This window comes from Spermophilus citellus (genome assembly GCF_964194105.1).
Source record: "Spermophilus citellus genome assembly, chromosome: 5".
NCBI lineage: Eukaryota > Metazoa > Chordata > Mammalia > Rodentia > Sciuridae > Spermophilus > Spermophilus citellus.
This window is the reverse complement of record NC_138186.1, coordinates 8378194-8395391: the sequence shown is the minus strand read 5'-3', so window position 1 is coordinate 8395391 and position 17198 is coordinate 8378194. Positions and strand designations below refer to the sequence as shown.

Here is a 17198-nt window from a genome sequence, read left to right as displayed (position 1 = left end):
TGGCAGAGTCCCTGGGTTGTTCTTTTCTATTCTTTTTAAATCTTCACCATGATGGTCCCACTGTGATATATTTAACAACTCCTCCTTAAAAAGCCATGGGCTACATTTTTGTATTGTATCAACGTATGCCCTGACTGCTCTTGATTTTACTGGGATGCCTCCTTCCTCTAACAATTTACTTAACAGTCTTTCGGTTTGTTTTTTACTAATTGCTGATCCCGTATTTCTACTATAATACAACCCAACAAGATAACACCAAACAAAACCGAGACAGAATGCAATAAAAATGGAACCACACAAAATCATTATATCAGCCTTTCTATCCTCCTGACATGTGCATCCGTCCTTTCTCCCTATCTGTTCCTCAGACGCAAATAGTTTTTCCTCAGATGTGAGCGGTTTTTCTTCCGTCTCACTCATCTCCAGGGACAGGCAACTTAAAACAAAAATGAAGCAAAACAAAAGAGGAAACTTAGAATGGCTACCCATCCTCTCGCCCTGCCCTCAGAGGCGAGCAGTTTACTTACCCTCAGTCGCTCCCCGTGCGAGCCACCAAATGCCGCAGTCTGGCTGGGCACAATTCAGGAGCTACTTGTCAAAAGAAACTAACTTTATTTTTAGAACTACAAACGCCAAACAAAACAGCTCCTCAGGAAAAAACCCTCAGAGCCCAACTGCCACCAGGGTTTAAATTGAGAGCCACAGCCTAAGGGGCCCCAGCAAACTTCCAGCTGCCAGCAAACTTCCAGCTGCTGGCTGATGATTGGCTCACATCAGCTCCAGCAACATCTAGCTGATTGGCTCCTCTGCGGTGATGTTCATTGGGCTGTTTCCCTGCCCTTCAGACTGCCAGCTGATGATTGGCTCACAGCGGCCCCAGCAACATCTAGCTGATTGGCTCCTCCACGGAGCTGCTCATTGGGGGACTTCTTTGGCTCTGCCCACACGACCCAGCCAATCAGCCTCAAGAGCAGGAGGATTGTGGGAGGTGGTGAGGTGTGTGTGGGGGTGAGAGGCTTGGGGAAGCCGGTGGTGGTAGTTGGGCTCTGAGGGTTTTTTCCTGAGGAGCTGTTTTGTTTGGCGTTTGTAGTTCTAAAAATAAAGTTAGTTTCTTTTGACAAGTGGCTCCTGAATTGTGCCCAGCCAGACTGCGGCAAGGCACTTCCCAGTGGATAGCTTCTCCCAACAAACCAGAGACAAGATTTCTGAACAAGTCCTTGGTGACCCTCTTTGCCCACCAGTGAGCCACAATCATGCTCCCTTGAACAAGGTCTGGCTCTCAGCCCTGGTGGTGTAGAAGTTCTCCTCCTTGGGCACTTCATTTCAGTCCTACAAGTAGCGGCTACTCCATGTATCTGCTATTCTTATATAGTTTACAATTCTCTTTGCTTCTTATTAGCCAATCCTCATTTACTACAAGACTCTTTATTTTTATTTATTTTTATGTGGTGCTGAGGATCAAACCAAGTGCCTCATACCTGCCAGGCAAGAGCTCTACCACTGAGCCATAAACCCAGCCCCAACTTCAAGACTCTTAATAGTTCCTTCCAGCAAACATTGTCTGTTCAAATTACTATGTGCTCTCTATGTCTTGACTGGACTCCGACTGATGTAGGTGCTCATTTAACCCAAGTTTTACAAGTAATTAAATATTTAATGTTCACCAACCATCCTTCTGCCATTGTCTGTTAGACATTACTCATTCTCCAGTAGACCTCAGAAATAACTCAAGCGAATAACCTTCCCTGAGTTCTTTCATACTGAAAATAAAATAGCCTATTCTCAGGGCTACTCAAAAGTCAGTTTTCTGGATCTAATGACCTTGATTCACATTTTCTTTGAATTATTAAATGTTACACTATTTTCTTCTCAAATGAAGTGTTAAAGTCCTATGAGATATATATATATTGCCTAAATGCTTTTTTAAAAACATTGTCTAGCACTTTTACTAGAATACATTTTGTTCATTCTCAGTTCTCAGACATATAGTATACTCTTTATATATAATAATACACAGTAGTATATAAAATATATAAAACCTTTATCCCCCCACTTTGTACATATATGTGCATATATATTCTCAGGAAGTTTTCTTGAATTATACTGCATTATATTTATTGTTACCTGTCTTGGACTTTCTGAATCGATGATTCAATGTTTGCGTTGGATTTTTTTGCCTTTTTCTTTTTGACTTAAAAAATTCATGTTCAACTTGTATTGAACATGAATTGAACAGGCACCGTTATATCTGCTTACTCTTGTGTTCCAGTTTTCTGAAATCATTTTTTATTTCTAATTCTTTCTTGAGTTATGTTACTTCTTTTCTGAGTTTTTCTTATTCTCTTTTCATGTCTTATATAATTTTCTTAAAATCTTTACAGTAGCCCTGTGCCAGTTATTCACACTCATTACAACCTATCTTCCCTCCTTCTGGCTTCCCTTTCCTCAGTTTAGAATGATCAGCCCCTGCCTCTATATGGTATTAGGGAATCAAAGTCCTACTACTACCCACTGAGAGGCTTATAAAGTTAAGGACATAATAAAGTATATTAAAATATAAGTATGTAGCCAGGCATGGTGGGGCTGAGGCAGGAGAAATGCAAGTTAAAGTTCAGCCTAGGCAAGTTGTTAAGTCTCTGTCTCAAAAATAAAAAATAAAAAGGACTGTAGATGCAGCTCAGTGGTTCAATTTATATATATGTATATGAATACATGTGTGTATGTGCGTGTGTGTGTATGAAATATTAAGTCTAGCAATTCTGGTAGAATATACTCTTTTGGTGGCAGGGGGATAAGAGTTATCCCGCATGGGCTAAGGTACTGAGAGAGGGCACCAAAGTTCTGGGCCATGGTCTTTTCCCAGCAAAATAAAGGGAAAGGTCCCCTGGGCTGAGGCAGTGGCTTGGGGAAAGGCACATCTGCGGAAACGGGAGGCGGCCAGACAGCAGGAGGAAAGCACAGTTCAGAACCGCGCTGCTCGGGCACTTAAATCAGCACAACCCTTCTTCTCTTAATTTCAGTTGAAAATGTCCACATGGAGACATTCCATCTTACATACGTCTCAGTTGAGTGTGGCTTTGGATCTATCATCTAAGGGCACAAACCCGGCATCCTCGGGACAAATCGTGAACTGGCGCGGACCACACACTCTGGGCGTCGCAGAACAGGCGGCGTCCGCCCGGGACATCTGCGGGAAACCCTCCTGGCCCTCCACAGTCTTCCCGGGAGGACCTCGGCCCATCCCCACAGAAACATCTAGAAACGCCTCCACTTGGATGCCATTAACATCACAAAACGCAGCGCGAACCAAAGAGCAGGGCGACCACCAGGCTGCAGCTACTGAGGAGACACCGCCCCCCGCTCCTCCCGGCGGCCTCCGAGGGGCGGGGTTTCCGCTTCCGGCGGCGGATTGTTGACGCCTGCGGTGCTGCGGTGGCGACGGCGCCGTTGGGGAGGGGCCGCTGGGGGAGGGAAAGGCTCAGTGACAGGTACCGCGGAGGGTGCTGCTGAGGCGACGATGGCAGAGGGGCCCGAGGAAGTCCGAGGCCGCCCTCCCGGGCGGGAGGAAGGCAGAGGAGACCACGAGCCGGTCCCCGCCCCGAGTGGCCCCCCCGCCGCCGCCGCCGCCGCCGTCGCCGCCGCTGCCCCCGGCTCCCGGGACGGGCCGCAGGCCGAGCCTCAGGCCCCGGGCCGGCCTCCCACCCCGGGCCCCGCGTCCGCCGCCGCCGAGGAGCCGGAGCCGCCGCGCGAGCTCCGGAATCGCAGGGAGGCGGCCGCGGGGCCGCCGGAGCCGGCGAGCTGCGAGTCTCCCGAGGCCGCGGCGTCCCGGGAGAGGTCGGCGCGGCTGAGCGCCCGCGAGTACTCGCGGCAGGTGCACGAGTGGCTGTGGCAGTCGTACTGCGGCTACCTGACCTGGCACAGCGGCCTGGCCGCCTTCCCCGCCTACTGCGGCCCTCAGCCGCCGCCCAGCTACCCCGCGGCCGGCGCCACCTCCCCGGCCGCCGCGCCGCAGCTCGGCTACTACAACCCCTTCTACTTCCTGGGCGCCGGGGCCGCGGGGCCCGAGGCGGCGGCGGCGGCGGCGGCGGCAGCAGCGGGCATCGCCACCCCGGCTCCGGTTGCGGGCTTGGGGCCGCGGGTTGCTCCCGTGCCTGGGACGGTCCGGGCGACACCAGTGACAAGAGTAGGAACCGCGGTGCCTGCGCGGACGGCGAGCGACGCCGCGCGGCAGGCGGGTGAGAGGCGCGGGGTCGTGGGCCGCCTGCGGTCGTGGGCCGCCTGCGGTCGTAGGCCGCCCGGGGTCATGGGCCGCGGTGCCTGGCGCCCGAACGGGTTCCCTCATCCGGGGCCACGGCGCCCCGCGCGCAGCGAATCCCTCGCTTGTAGGCCGCTGCGCTCAGCCGCAGCCCCCGAGGGGGAGACCCCTGGCCCGACGGCCGGTCTGGGTCCCCGATGGCGGGACCGCGCGTCGGGGAGGGTAGCAGACAGAGAGGAGGGATGACCTCGGGCCTGGCCTACTGACCCAAGGCCCTGTGCACCTCGGGGTGGGCTAGATTACGCCGAGTTCGTTAAAGCGAATCCTGTGCATGGCCGAGCACTGCTGGATGCCAGAACACGACCCCTGACAGAATTAGGTTGGGAGGTTGATATCAGGGTTTTTTTGTTGTTGCTGTTTTGTTTTTGTTTTTTAATAGAAAGCAAAACTAAATGAAGGTAGCATGTGGGATATAGGGATTTACTTAATACTAGTTGTCCATTCTTAACCTTGATTTTTACTAGAAGTGTTAGATTTTGTTTCCTGTATGTGATCATCTAGTTCTTCTAGTCCCTAGTGCAATGTATTGGGCACTCTAGTCATTAGCTAAGAAATCAAATTTTAAACATTAAGATGAAAGCAATTTGTAAGCTAACTAGTCTTATATAAATACTCTCTAAATAGTTGTTATATTTAATAGTACCCTTATGGAATCAATACCTGATAATTGCTTCAGGTTATATATTTTTTAGAATTATTAAGTTGTGCCCTGACTTTGCTTTTCCCCCTCATTATCTGACTTTGGTTCCCAGGTATGAAGTCATTGGGTTTCCTAACTTTTTTTTTTTTTTTAATTTGCAGGCAGAGAGTATGTTATTCCATCCTTGGCCCACAGATTTATGGCAGAGATGGTGGATTTCTTTATTCTCTTCTTTATAAAAGCAACCATTGTCTTAACCATTATGCACCTCAGTGGAATAAAGTAAGTGAAGGACATTTGTAGAAAGGTTTTAGTTCTATTTTAGAGTCCCTTTGTTAAGTTCTGTTCAAGCCTGCAAGTGGCTATGTGGGTAAAAGGTGTGCCATGGTCATGATTTCTTTATAAGAGCTTTGTTAGAATTACTGTTTTTTGTTTTTGGTGGTGGTGTAGTTTTAAAGAAATACCTATAAAGAAGAAAAAAAAATTAATAAACTTCTTTTAAAATTTCTGGTAATTTCACTGTGCAAAAGAAGGTAAAAGAACCTTCCAAATCTCATTTGTTCAACTATTCTCTTAGGCCAGGAACTAATTTTCCTCTTACTATCCCGTGGAGTCTCCATAGACAAAGACATGAAGGGAACTGGCAGGTGACTATTAATAATAAACTAGTGACATTTCCAGATGGGATTGCTCATACTCTCAGACAAATCCTGAGTGAACTGCCAAGCGAGGCATTTACTCATAATAATCATAACAGCAGTTACCACTTGCTAAGCACTGAGGCACTGAGCTTACCTCTACGGGTTATAGACTGAAATTTGGGCTTATGAGAAGTTAAACCTAGAACTTAGTCATGAAAGTTAGCCGATGTGAACCTGAGTGTTACTGTGCTTCCTCCTTTTCCCTCCTCCTCACAAAACCACCCAATGCCAACTCCTGTGTGTCTAGTTTCTCCTGGATAGCTTGAGCCTGGACCATTGCCTCCTCAGTGCCAGCTGCTTTGCCTCATCATGGTTTCTCCCTACTCCAGTCACTGTCATCTCTTGCTTGGATCATAGCCAGTCTCTTGTTTTATCTCAACTGAACCTCCTATGTAAAACCAAAGTGATCATAAATTCTGATTCTGCCCTCCCCTGCTTTAAAACCCTTTACTTGTTTCTCTTCACCAAGATAAAGTCTGAATTTCTTCATGTGATTTAACACATGCTCTTATTTCTTAATTACTGTCACTTCTCATACTTAATATCTGAGCCATATCAAACTGCTTATAACCTCCATCACACACTGTCTTGCTCCACAGCTTTCTCTCCTACTGTTCACTTTTCCTGGAACTTTCTTCCACCTTAGTCTGGCTAACTTCTTTTCATCCTTCAGATCCTAGCTTACTTGTCATTCACAAGGTTAAGTGTAACTGAAATGTTTCCCTGGTATTTGTGGTTCCCTATTACAGCTGGCTTCCTGCTTTGTCATTATTATTACTTATTGTTGTTTCCCTTTTTGGGTTGAATCTCCCTGAAAATAGACACATTTCAAATTATCGTTGTATCCCCAGGGCTTGCACAGTATTCACTCATGATGGTGCAATTTTTGTTTTATTTTTTGTAGTGCTGGGGATTGAACCCAGGCCCTTGCTCATACTAGGGAAGTGCTTTAGCTACTGAGCTATCTCCAGCCCAGTGCATAGCACATGTGGCAGGAACATGCTCCTCCACCCAGCCATGCCTATTTGTTGAATAAGCTAGTAAATGTTTTGTGCAACTAGATGATTGGGACCCTAAAGTTTAGCTTAGAATTTCATTTAAAATTTATGATTTAACAGCTGAACACCATGTTGTACACCTATAATCCCAGTGATTTAGGAGGCTGAGACAGGAGGATTACAAGTTTGAGCAGCCTCGGCAGTATAGACCCTATCTCAAAAATTCAAGAAAAGGACTGGGGATCTAGCTCAGTGCTAGTCCTTGGGTTCAATCCTCAGTACCACAAAAACAAAACAAAACCATAACTGTTCTTGTAACTAATTCTGAGTAACCCCAAATTATTGTTTTGTGTAGGGATATCTCTAAGTTTGCTATGCATTATATAATAGAAGAAATAGATGAAGATACATCAATGGAAGATTTGCAGAAAATGATGGTTGTGGCACTTATATACAGATTATTAGTTTGTTTCTATGAGGTAAGTTACTGCAGCAAATAATTTTTTTAAGAATCAATCTTTAGATGATCAGCCTTAGTAATGGAAATTTATAATTAATCATTATTTTTCAAGTATTTTTCTGTTTTTTCCACATTTTCTTTAGTTAACTTTGTTTTCAAGGTAAAAAACAACTTTTAGAAATTGTTTAGAAGGGAGACATTTTATAATTTCTTTGCAGTGTTTTTTGGTCTTAAAAATAAAATTCCACTCATAAAAATACTGTGACCAATAAATATACTTGTAAGTTGGTTGGTTGAGGACACTTGGGAGTATTTTTCCTTGGGAACAACTTACTAAAAAATATAATGGGTCATAGAGAAATATTAAATATATTGTAGTGTTGCACATATTAAGAGACCACAGAAATAAATGGCTATCCTTTGAGTATTCTTTTAAGTTGAAAATTTTAAAACATGAAGTTACAGGAAACTTATCTTTAAAATTGGTATAGTTGAACCAATAAATTATTTTTTAATTTTCCTTCTTTCCTTAGATAATTTGCATTTGGGGAGCAGGTGGAGCTACCCCCGGGAAGTTCCTGCTAGGGCTTCGAGTTGTGACATGTGATACATCAGTGCTTATTGCTCCAAGTCGAGTTTTAGTGATTCCTTCCTCAAATGTTAGCATTACAACGTAAGTTCTTTTCTTAGCTTCATCTACTATATATTTGGGAAAGTGTATATTTTAGGTATATTTTTGCACTGCATAATGTTTTGGTCAAGGATAGACCACATACATCACAGTGGTCTCATAAGATTATATTGACTAATGTCTTTGTGTGGGAATCTTAGTTTTGTATAGTACATTTAATAGTAAACAAAATCATCTTATGATACATTTCTCACTGTGTCCCTTCTTATGTGACACAGGACTGTATTGAATATGGCATAAGTTATAATGCTTGTTATAATATTTTTAGAATATTGAATTTAGATTATTCTCACTCTGTTCTTTATGACATATACTGCAATTATTAAAGGGTTTGTGAACTTTTTTTTTTTTTACTGGTTGTTCAAAACATTACAAAGCTCTTGACATATCTTATTTCATACATTAGATTCAAGTGGGTTATGAACTCCCATTTTTACCCCAAATACAGATTGCAGAATCACATCGGTTGCACATCCACATTTTTACATAATGCCATATTAGTAACTGTTGTATTCTGCTACCTTTCCTATCCTCTACTATCCCACCTCCCCTCCCCTCCCATCTTCTCTCTCTACCCCATCTACTGTAATTCATTTCTCTCCTTGTTTTTTGTCCCATTCCCCTCACAACCTCTTATATGTAATTTTGTATAACAATGAGGGTCTCCTTCCATTTCCATGCAATTTCCCTTTTTCTCCCTTTCCCTCCCACCTCATGTCTCTGTTAAATGTTAATCTTTTCCTCCTGCTCTTCCTCCCTGCTCTGTCTTAGTTGCTCTCATTGGTGAACTTTTTTTGATTGTTTCCTCTTCAGTATACATATTCAAGATCATTTTTAAATCACAATAATGAGAAAATGATTTAGGTGTTGATGCTGTACCAATCCTCAGGGCCCAGCTTTATAATTCCCTAGGTCTGGGATATTTAGTCAGTTACTACTCTGTCTTGAGCCACCATTATATCTCGTCTTGAATAGGCTAAGAGTTTGATGATATGCATAATACATGCACATATCCTGTTGCTCTCAAATGCCAGAGCTTGTAATACCTCCAGTCCCCTAGTAGTTGGCGTCTAGCTTCTAGGGAGGGCACCTAGTGGTAATGTGAGTGGTAAAGGTGAGTGGGTGGTAATCAGTTGAGCCAAATAAAATCTAGCTGTAAATATTGCCAGAATGAGTGACACCTGGATTGTTATAAAAGAAAGTGGGTAAGAGTCAAAAATGGCTAATACTTATCAGTTATACCAGGCACTGTAGTGACATGTGTATTAACTAATTTAATCCCTAGAGCCTTATAAGATAGATATTTTTTGCAGATGTGTGACACAACCAGAAATTAAAAGATGGATTTGGAAACAACTAATCTGCATTCAGTCTACTCTTTTAGCCGTTGCTTTTTTTTTTTTCCCCCTTTTGGTAACAATATAGTGCACAAAGGGCAGAAATCTAATATTAGTAGGATAATTCTTCATTTTGATGTTTGTTGTTGTTGCACTTTTTACGGCTTTCCTACAAAGGAGAGAGGGGATGAAAGACTAGACAATTTTAAAATGCTCGCACTTCATATAAGGTAGAGAATGTGACATTAAGCATTCAGTTTAGAAGGAAAGTTTAGAAGGAAACACGTGGTAATAAAAGGGACTATGGGCCCAGCGTGGTGACACACACCTTAATCCCTGTGACTTGGGAGGCTGAGGCAGGAGGATCTAAGTTCAAAGCCAGCTTCAGCAACTTGGTAAGACCATGTCTCAAAAAATAAAAAGGGCTAGGGATGTAGCTCATTGGTTAAGCACCCCTGGGTTCAATCTCTGGTACCAAAAACAAAAAAGATGTGACTATGGAAAAGGTAAGCCAGGAACAGTATTCTTCCAGAAAAAAATACTAAAATATACTGTAAACCCTTAGTTCATATTCGAGATTTTTATTTATTTATTTTTTTAGTTGTTGATGGACCTTTATTTCATTCATTTATTTATATGCGGTGCTGAGAATCAAACCTAGTGCCCCACACATGCTAGGCAAGCAAGCGCTCTGCCACTGAGCCATAGTCCAGCCCATCTGAGATGTTTTTCTTATGAAAGTTCTAAGTCTTATGTTGATGAACTCTTTGGAAAGAGCCCAGTAGTTTGGTCATGATATATTTACTTGAAAATAACACATCAAGGGTAAAAATTCTCTTAATTACATATTGACTGTTTCAAGTACAACTTGAACTTGGGTAGGATACCACTCATCTGTATGTAGTCATCTATACCTTGATATTTTTGCTTTAATTTTTTAGGTCCACCATACGAGCTCTGATCAAGAATTTTTCTATTGCCTCTTTTTTCCCTGCTTTCATCACACTGCTGTTTTTTCAGCATAATCGAACAGCCTATGACATTGTAGCAGGAACCATTGTGGTAAAAAGAAATGGGGTCAGATGATGTCCCAGAAAACCCTGAATTCCACTCTTTGGAATAATGACAAGACTAAATTATGTGTCAAGGCCATCAGTATCCCTGGGTAAGATTGATTTAGAAATTAAAGCAGTCACTTCAGTGTGATACAGGTGACAGTTCTGAAAGTATTGATTTTACTTGAATGCCAAAGAACTTTTCCAGAAGAAAAACATATATATTAAATTCAAGTGTTAAAAAATGTTTAGATCAACAAGAAGGCCAGTGGTTTCATAATCAACAACGGACAATATATACTTTCTTTAGATCTAAGGCATTAGAATTTGTTGAAAGCATTTTCAGCTTTGAAATCTCCAAATGAAACTTTAAAATTTTTATTTTGGTTTATCCCAAAATGATGGAAGAAGTCCAGTTGTGTTTTGTAAACACCTACTTAATTTATCTTTTAGTTAACACTTCTTGGGGAAATGGTTCTTTGTTTTGGTGTGGGAAGGGAGTGAGTGAGAACTCTTCACTCACCTCCCTTGCCAGCAGGTGTTGAGTCAGCTGCAGTGTTTTTGAAAGGGGCAAGTGAGGCAGGCCTAGCAGTTCCTTGCCTGAAGTTTCCAGTCTGTGCTGCAGTTCACTGCAGTAAAGGTGTAACTCTGCAACTATTCTTAATGCTTAAACGTGTTTAGGGGCAGATTTTTCATAATGATGAAAAAGTATTAAGTCATATTGCTATATTATCACTGATTTTTTTTAATGAGAAAAGTTAAGTTAGTGATTGTTTATAAGGGCACGGGGTGTAAATTTTTACTGTAAATTTAAAACATACAATTCATGTGCAAGTATTTTCACTGCCCCCCAAAACTCACTACGACTATGTGGGGAAAACTTTTATCAAAATGTTGCATATTTACTATAAAATTTGTGTGCAGCATGAAGAAAGTGTTAATGCTTTTCAGTGTTGTGAGTGTAACTTATATACTTCATACTCACATAGTAGTTCCTTTCCTCTTCTTATATAGTTCCATGACTGTTGAGACATCAAGAGTTAAATAAATCACCTTAGTTATTTCATGAGTAACTCTAAATGCCAGTAGCCTGTGAAATGCTAGCAATTTTCCCATCCTGAACTATTCTCTCCAAAGCAAGGGAGACCGTCATCTCCAGACATCATTTCAGCTGCTTTCAGCTCATTTTGGGCCTGCTTGGGATGGAGTTGTAGGGGAAATGTGAAGCAAAATAATACTTTGTGTATTGCCATTTTACTTTACTCTGCTGAAGCAAAGTCATGGGGTTTTGTTCATGTTTGCGTGTGCTTTTGTTGTGTGTCCCAGTTAGCTGTGTTGAGAGAGAGATACCCGAACTATTTGTAATTTTTTGATTCTTACTCATTTTCTCCAACTCTGACACTATTTTCCAAAAAACACTAAACTGTACTGTACAGTTTAAAATTAGACTGCTTAAGGGATCAGTCTAAGCTTTGTTCTTGGTATTAAATTTATAGCAAACCCAAGACATGTCTGTTATCACTGTTCAATTTTTAAAGTAGATTTTTCTTTTGATATTTAAAACTGTGAAAGTAACATTTAATGTGTGTAGAAACTTTAGACAGTGTCCTTAGTAAAACTTAACAATAAGATTTATTAGTTAAGTGTGTACAAGTACTAAATAGATGATTCAATTGTAACCTCTGTGAAGGTTGTTTTATGGCTCTTCAAAGGAAAAAGAAAACAAAAAATCTTTTATTTATATTGAAAATTGGGAAATGTTATACAAACTTTTTAAATAATATAGACACTACTGTTGTCACTGATTGGGGAATTCAAGTTTAAATGTCCTTCAGTCGTAACTGTGGAATGTATCTTTGACTTGGAATTTCTACTGAAATAAGTTGTCATCAAGGCTTTTTATTTATACAAAAAAAAAAGTTCAGTTTAATTAGCTATGGTTAGAGAAGTACAATTTGCTCTAAAAGTGTGGACTCAAGTTATAACCATGTATTCCCATAGGATACACATTAAGTCTTACTTTGCCTTTACAACAAAACCAAAGTCTGTTTCTATTTATGAATTCAGTGCTTAGAGGAAGTACTTTTTCATTCCCAGAGTTGAAAAATGTGACAAAACAATGGGGGAAAAAGAGAACATGGCCCAGTGCCCATTTTCCCTTGTGGCTATGAGGTGGACTCTCCCTTTCAGGAAACCTTTCTATTTGGTATATTTCACTTATATAAATATTTCACTTATATAAGTGATATTGGCTCTTTTCTGTGTCAAAATCTAATTCTCAAGTTGAAACTCTAGCCTAAAAAGGCCAAAAAAAAAAAATCTTAGTACAAACATTGTCACTTTAAAAGTATCCTGGAATGGCTAGTCTGGCAGGCTGACCACTGTTCGTGTTGGGAGGCAGAAGCTGGGCCCTGGGTACACAGTGCCGAGTAGTAGCCTTGCTTTATAAAGACCACTCTATAAACAAAGAGAGCAAGCCTGCACATTTGGATGAAAAGTCTTTACTTGCCAGTATTATGAGAAAGTATGGCCCAACTCCGTTAGCACTGGTTCAGTAGTTCTACCTTAATGTTCACCTTCCATCACTCAACGTGTTTAAGATTGGGGGGAAAAAAGACATTCTATTTGAGGGCCACTTGTCTAATGTTTTAATGTCTTAAAATACTAGCAAAATTTAACTCCTACATTTAAAAGATTTGTTCTTGTCAGTGATTTGAGTGTTTTGCTTACACATAAAAATTTATACTTGGGCTGGGGATGTGGCTCAAGCCGTAGCGCGCTTGCCTGGCATGTGTGCCGCCCGGGTTCGATCCTCAGCACCACATACAAACAAAGATGTTGTGCCCGCCGAAAAATTTAAACTTTAAGAAAAAAAATTTATACTTGGGAATATAAAGGGTGTAGTATTGAATGTTTTCATTCTACATTTAGCCCTATTAAAAGAGGCTATTGTTTCTTCAAAGAATATGCCCAAATAAAAGTATTCCTAAAATCTGGCAAGTACCATGTTTAAATTCTTGCCATTCCCCCTGCCCAGTACCAAAGTCTTCACAACGTGTGCTTGCATGAGTGATGTTCCTCGTTTCAAACAGTATGTGCACATTATAGTAGGATTTGACCTGCAGTTTCTGATGTCCGACCAATAAATAAAATCCATCATTCTATTTTTTAATAATTTGTATGCCACCAGTTTGTATTATTTTTCTCAATAAATACTTGTGTCACCAGTGCATCTGTGTTTTGTCTGTTTATTTGAGGTTTGCTAGGGAGACCTTGCTTCCAAGTACCACTTTCCAGGGGCTACTCCAGTGAACTGGGTCATTTTTAAAAATGGGTCTATGAAAACATCTGCCTCGGGATATTTCTTTCCCACACCAATTACAATCAATCCAGTCCTTAAAGAGTCATTAGCTACCACCATATAAGACTATGAGACAGCTGGGCAACTTAAACTCAGTTTTGGTCTTACAAACTCCTCCCCAATCTAACCTACACAGACAAGCTAAGGGAACAGATAAAGTATCCTCGGGAAAGGCAAAAATATAGTCTGGTTTGAATCTGTAGACAATGTGCTATTAAAAACTTAGCTACTAAGGGCTGGGGTTGTGGCTCAGAGGTGGAACACTAGGTACATGAATAAAATAGAGGTATTGTGTCCACCTACAACAATAAAGCCCTAATTGCACATTTTAGAACTGCATTTTCCTTTGAGCAAAGTTTGTAAAAGCTGCTCCATATTTCTCTTGACTGACTTGGTTAGGGTTAGGGAGCAGTAGTGTGTGGACATAACACCCCCATTTCCTCAATACTACATCAAATTAATTTCCATTAAACACACAAGCTAACCTTTAAAATTTTTCACTGAATTTCAAATTTTAAACAGGCCCCCAAAAGGACATGCCATCAGAATAGAAGGAAACATTCTTCCCAGGCTAAACTATTAACAGCCTGGTAACAAATTGTTAAAATGAACAATTTATTTCAGTAAAGAGGGTCACAAGTTTGAGGCCAACCAGGGCAACTTACCAAGACCTGTCTCAAAGAGGGCTAAAGATATAGCTCAGTGGCAAAGCATTAGGTTCGATCCCTGGTACTGAGGAATAAAGATTGGAAATAGTCCCAAGTTCAAATACAGTTCTATAGACACTCAGTTGGGAAGCTGAAAGATCCCATTTATGGGATCTTAAGTATGGTTTATTGGTAACTTGTTTAAAAAAGGAATACTAAACATTTCTAACATTTTTTGAGAAAAGTAGAAAGCCTGACATGCCTAATTACCTGGGATGGGTAATGGCAAAGAACCAACCTATAAGAGCATTAGATGTTAACTTCCTAGCAGTCACAGATTTCCAGTTACCTTTTCTAACATTGACTATCACCATTTGACACCTAAAGAGGTCAAGTATCAAATACATATTATTAATTATAAATGGATGATGGTTGAAGATACCTTAGGTAAGACAAACATCGTTTTATGGAAAACAGAAATGCTTCTAAACATTGTAAAATTTCAGAATTTCAACTCCAACCACCTCAAATTAAAAGCAAGCACATATTAACTGCATTCAAATTGCAGTTTAAAAATACCAAATGCTATTCTAAGAGTTCATTGGGCCACAGGAAAAAAAGTGATCAGTAAAATAATAATTTAGTAATTTAAAAAATTACACAAAAGGACCACTAAAGTTTTTGAAAATTGCTTTAGATACATATCCCTCCAAACTATGAATAAACACTGTCCAGTCACCTATCAAGGAAGATATAATACAAACAAATGGTTGTGTGTGTGTTTATTTTCAACTTCAAAAAAGATCTATGTGCAAATAGGCAAGACCCCCAGCACCAGACAGGCAGGGTGCCTCCTTCATGCTGTCAACTCAGACCCTTCCCTCTCTACATTAAATATACTCTCTGGGATTTCTAACTGAACACTGCTGAATTTTTCTTTAAAAAGTCCCTTTCCATGGCTACTGTGTACCTTCATTATGAGTTAAAACTCTTTTAACAAAAAGTGCTTCATAAATTTTTATTGATGGCATTTATCCCATGGTTTAACATGTTAATTATACTGTAATAAACATGGCTTTAATATTAAACTTTTCCTTATTATCCAAAGTCACCACAGTCCATTTCAGTAAATATAAAAATATATGCTTAATACTTTGTACAATACTGGTTTTTGGTCCAAACAAAACTGGATCAGAAAAGCCAATAAATTCAACTTTAAGTATCCCCAATTTTTTTAAGATTTCTAAATGGATTTAGGCAACTTTGAATAATGGGATTTACATAATAAAATCTGAGACAAGACTAAACAAACAACAAAAAAATGTCTAACACAAAATTTAAATTTCAAGTTCACAGATTTATGTTATGCCAAAAAAGTACAGAAACAAAATTATATTTACAGAAGTTTCATAATAAAATAATGAAAAAGGCAAGACAGGTGATAGAAGAATGAAAATGTAGAAATAGCATATAATTATTAAATGGACGATGAACTAGATCTAACAAGTCCTTGGCATGGACCGTTCTTTAATCAGGCTTTCTCTATCAGAAAATCTTAGTGCACAACACACCCAACTCACTCACTTCACACGTACACCAGCACAAACTTGGCATAGAGATCATTCATTTCAACATCCTCTAATCTATACAGAATTCCTCAGATATAATTACAAGTTCAATGCGTTCCACAAACGCTTATCAGCGCACATTGCGGTGCAGACGAAGAGGGTCTATACAAAGCCATTCACCGTGCAGGCTCTATTCCTGGGAACAGCCAGACTATGCCAAAATCAGTGAATAATGTGCTGAATCATAAAATATTTTTGCTGAAGAATCAGTCACCAGTCTAGCTATTATTTTTTTTAAAAAGGGGGGTGGGGATTGGGAGAGGTGGGAGTGGAGCTTCCGTAAAGAAAAAGGAGGAAAATTCCAAAATTAAAGAAGTCCTTGGGCAGATGTGACTTCAGATGAGCCCAGTTTGGAGTACAATCCAGTATCTGAAATAAGGGCACCAGCTGTCGTTAAAACTGTGTGTGCAACACCACTGTGACCTTTATTTCTTGCGCCTAACAGCAGTCTTTATTTTGCGAGCAGGAACTGAAGTTCCAGAAGAGGAGAACATATTTTTCCCATTTGACCTGTGGGGAAAAAAACTTCATAATGTGACATGATGCTCAATAAAAAAATGTTAGAATCATAATAACTTTTTACATGACCAGCAACAGGGAAAAGAAAGCAGGAAAGACACTGTGAAGCAAATACATTTTCCACTTTATCTGACACACACTACTACTACAACTAATATTTTTTTCTCAGGCTATAAATCTCCAAAATTAAAACAAGGCAAATTGGTGTTGGAGAATATATTAATTTCACCCAAAGTATATTGCATCTTAACGACTTTCAGGAAGCAAAACACATGCATTCATACACTCTTGACCTTCACTTGAATAGCAAATCCTCTTACCCCACTGTGAAACCTGCTGTAGGCTGGTTGAATGGAAAGCCCCCTGAGCCTGAAGGCTGGGCAGAGGCTGCAGGCGTGCTAGGATTTGCACCAAATGTGAACACTCCTGATGGGTTGTTGTTTGTGAAATTGAAATTTGTAGTGCTGCTGCCAAATTGGAAACCGGAACCTATAATAGTTGAAGCAGAAACACTTCATTAAAGGAAAAATAACAGTTTTTCTTTAGTAATGATTCTGACATCAACATACAAAAACATGTAAAGAGTTAAGATCTCTTATGGGGGCTGGGGATGTGGCTCAAGCGGTAGCGCGCTCGCCTGGGATGCGTGCGGCCCGGGTTCGATCCTCAGCACCACATACCAACAAAGATGTTGTGTCTGCCGAGAACTAAAAAATAAATATTAAAAAATTTTCTCTCTCTCTCTCTCTCCTCTCACTCTAACAAAAAAAAAAAAAAAAGATCTCTTATGATTATATAATCTGCAGAAAATTAAAATATTTTCTCTGACACCAATTGGTATCTCTA

The 17198-nt window shown here is 40.5% G+C and overlaps 2 protein-coding genes across 6 annotated transcripts in view; one reads left to right on the top strand and one right to left on the bottom strand.

The window, feature by feature from the left end:
• Positions 1–3387: 3387 nt before the first annotated feature.
• On the top strand, positions 3388–13427 carry FAM8A1 (family with sequence similarity 8 member A1). Its single transcript, XM_081295731.1, has 6 exons — positions 3388–4235; positions 5117–5237; positions 7010–7133; positions 7648–7787; positions 10084–10686; positions 10733–13427. Exons 1-5 carry the CDS (start codon positions 3518–3520, stop codon positions 10226–10228), a joined length of 1248 nt encoding a protein of 415 aa, XP_081151857.1. The 5' UTR covers positions 3388–3517; the 3' UTR covers positions 10229–10686; positions 10733–13427.
• Positions 13066–17198, bottom strand: part of NUP153 (nucleoporin 153) — a 64717-nt gene continuing 60584 nt past the window's right edge. For all 5 annotated transcript variants that reach the window (XM_081295726.1, XM_081295728.1, XM_081295729.1 and 2 more), the window contains 2 exons: positions 16673–16841; positions 13066–16343 (listed from right to left, as the gene is read on the bottom strand). In XM_081295726.1, the coding sequence (XP_081151852.1) occupies positions 16259–16343; positions 16673–16841 (254 nt within the window). In that variant the 3' untranslated portion in view covers positions 13066–16258. The remainder of the gene's footprint in view (positions 16344–16672; positions 16842–17198) is intronic.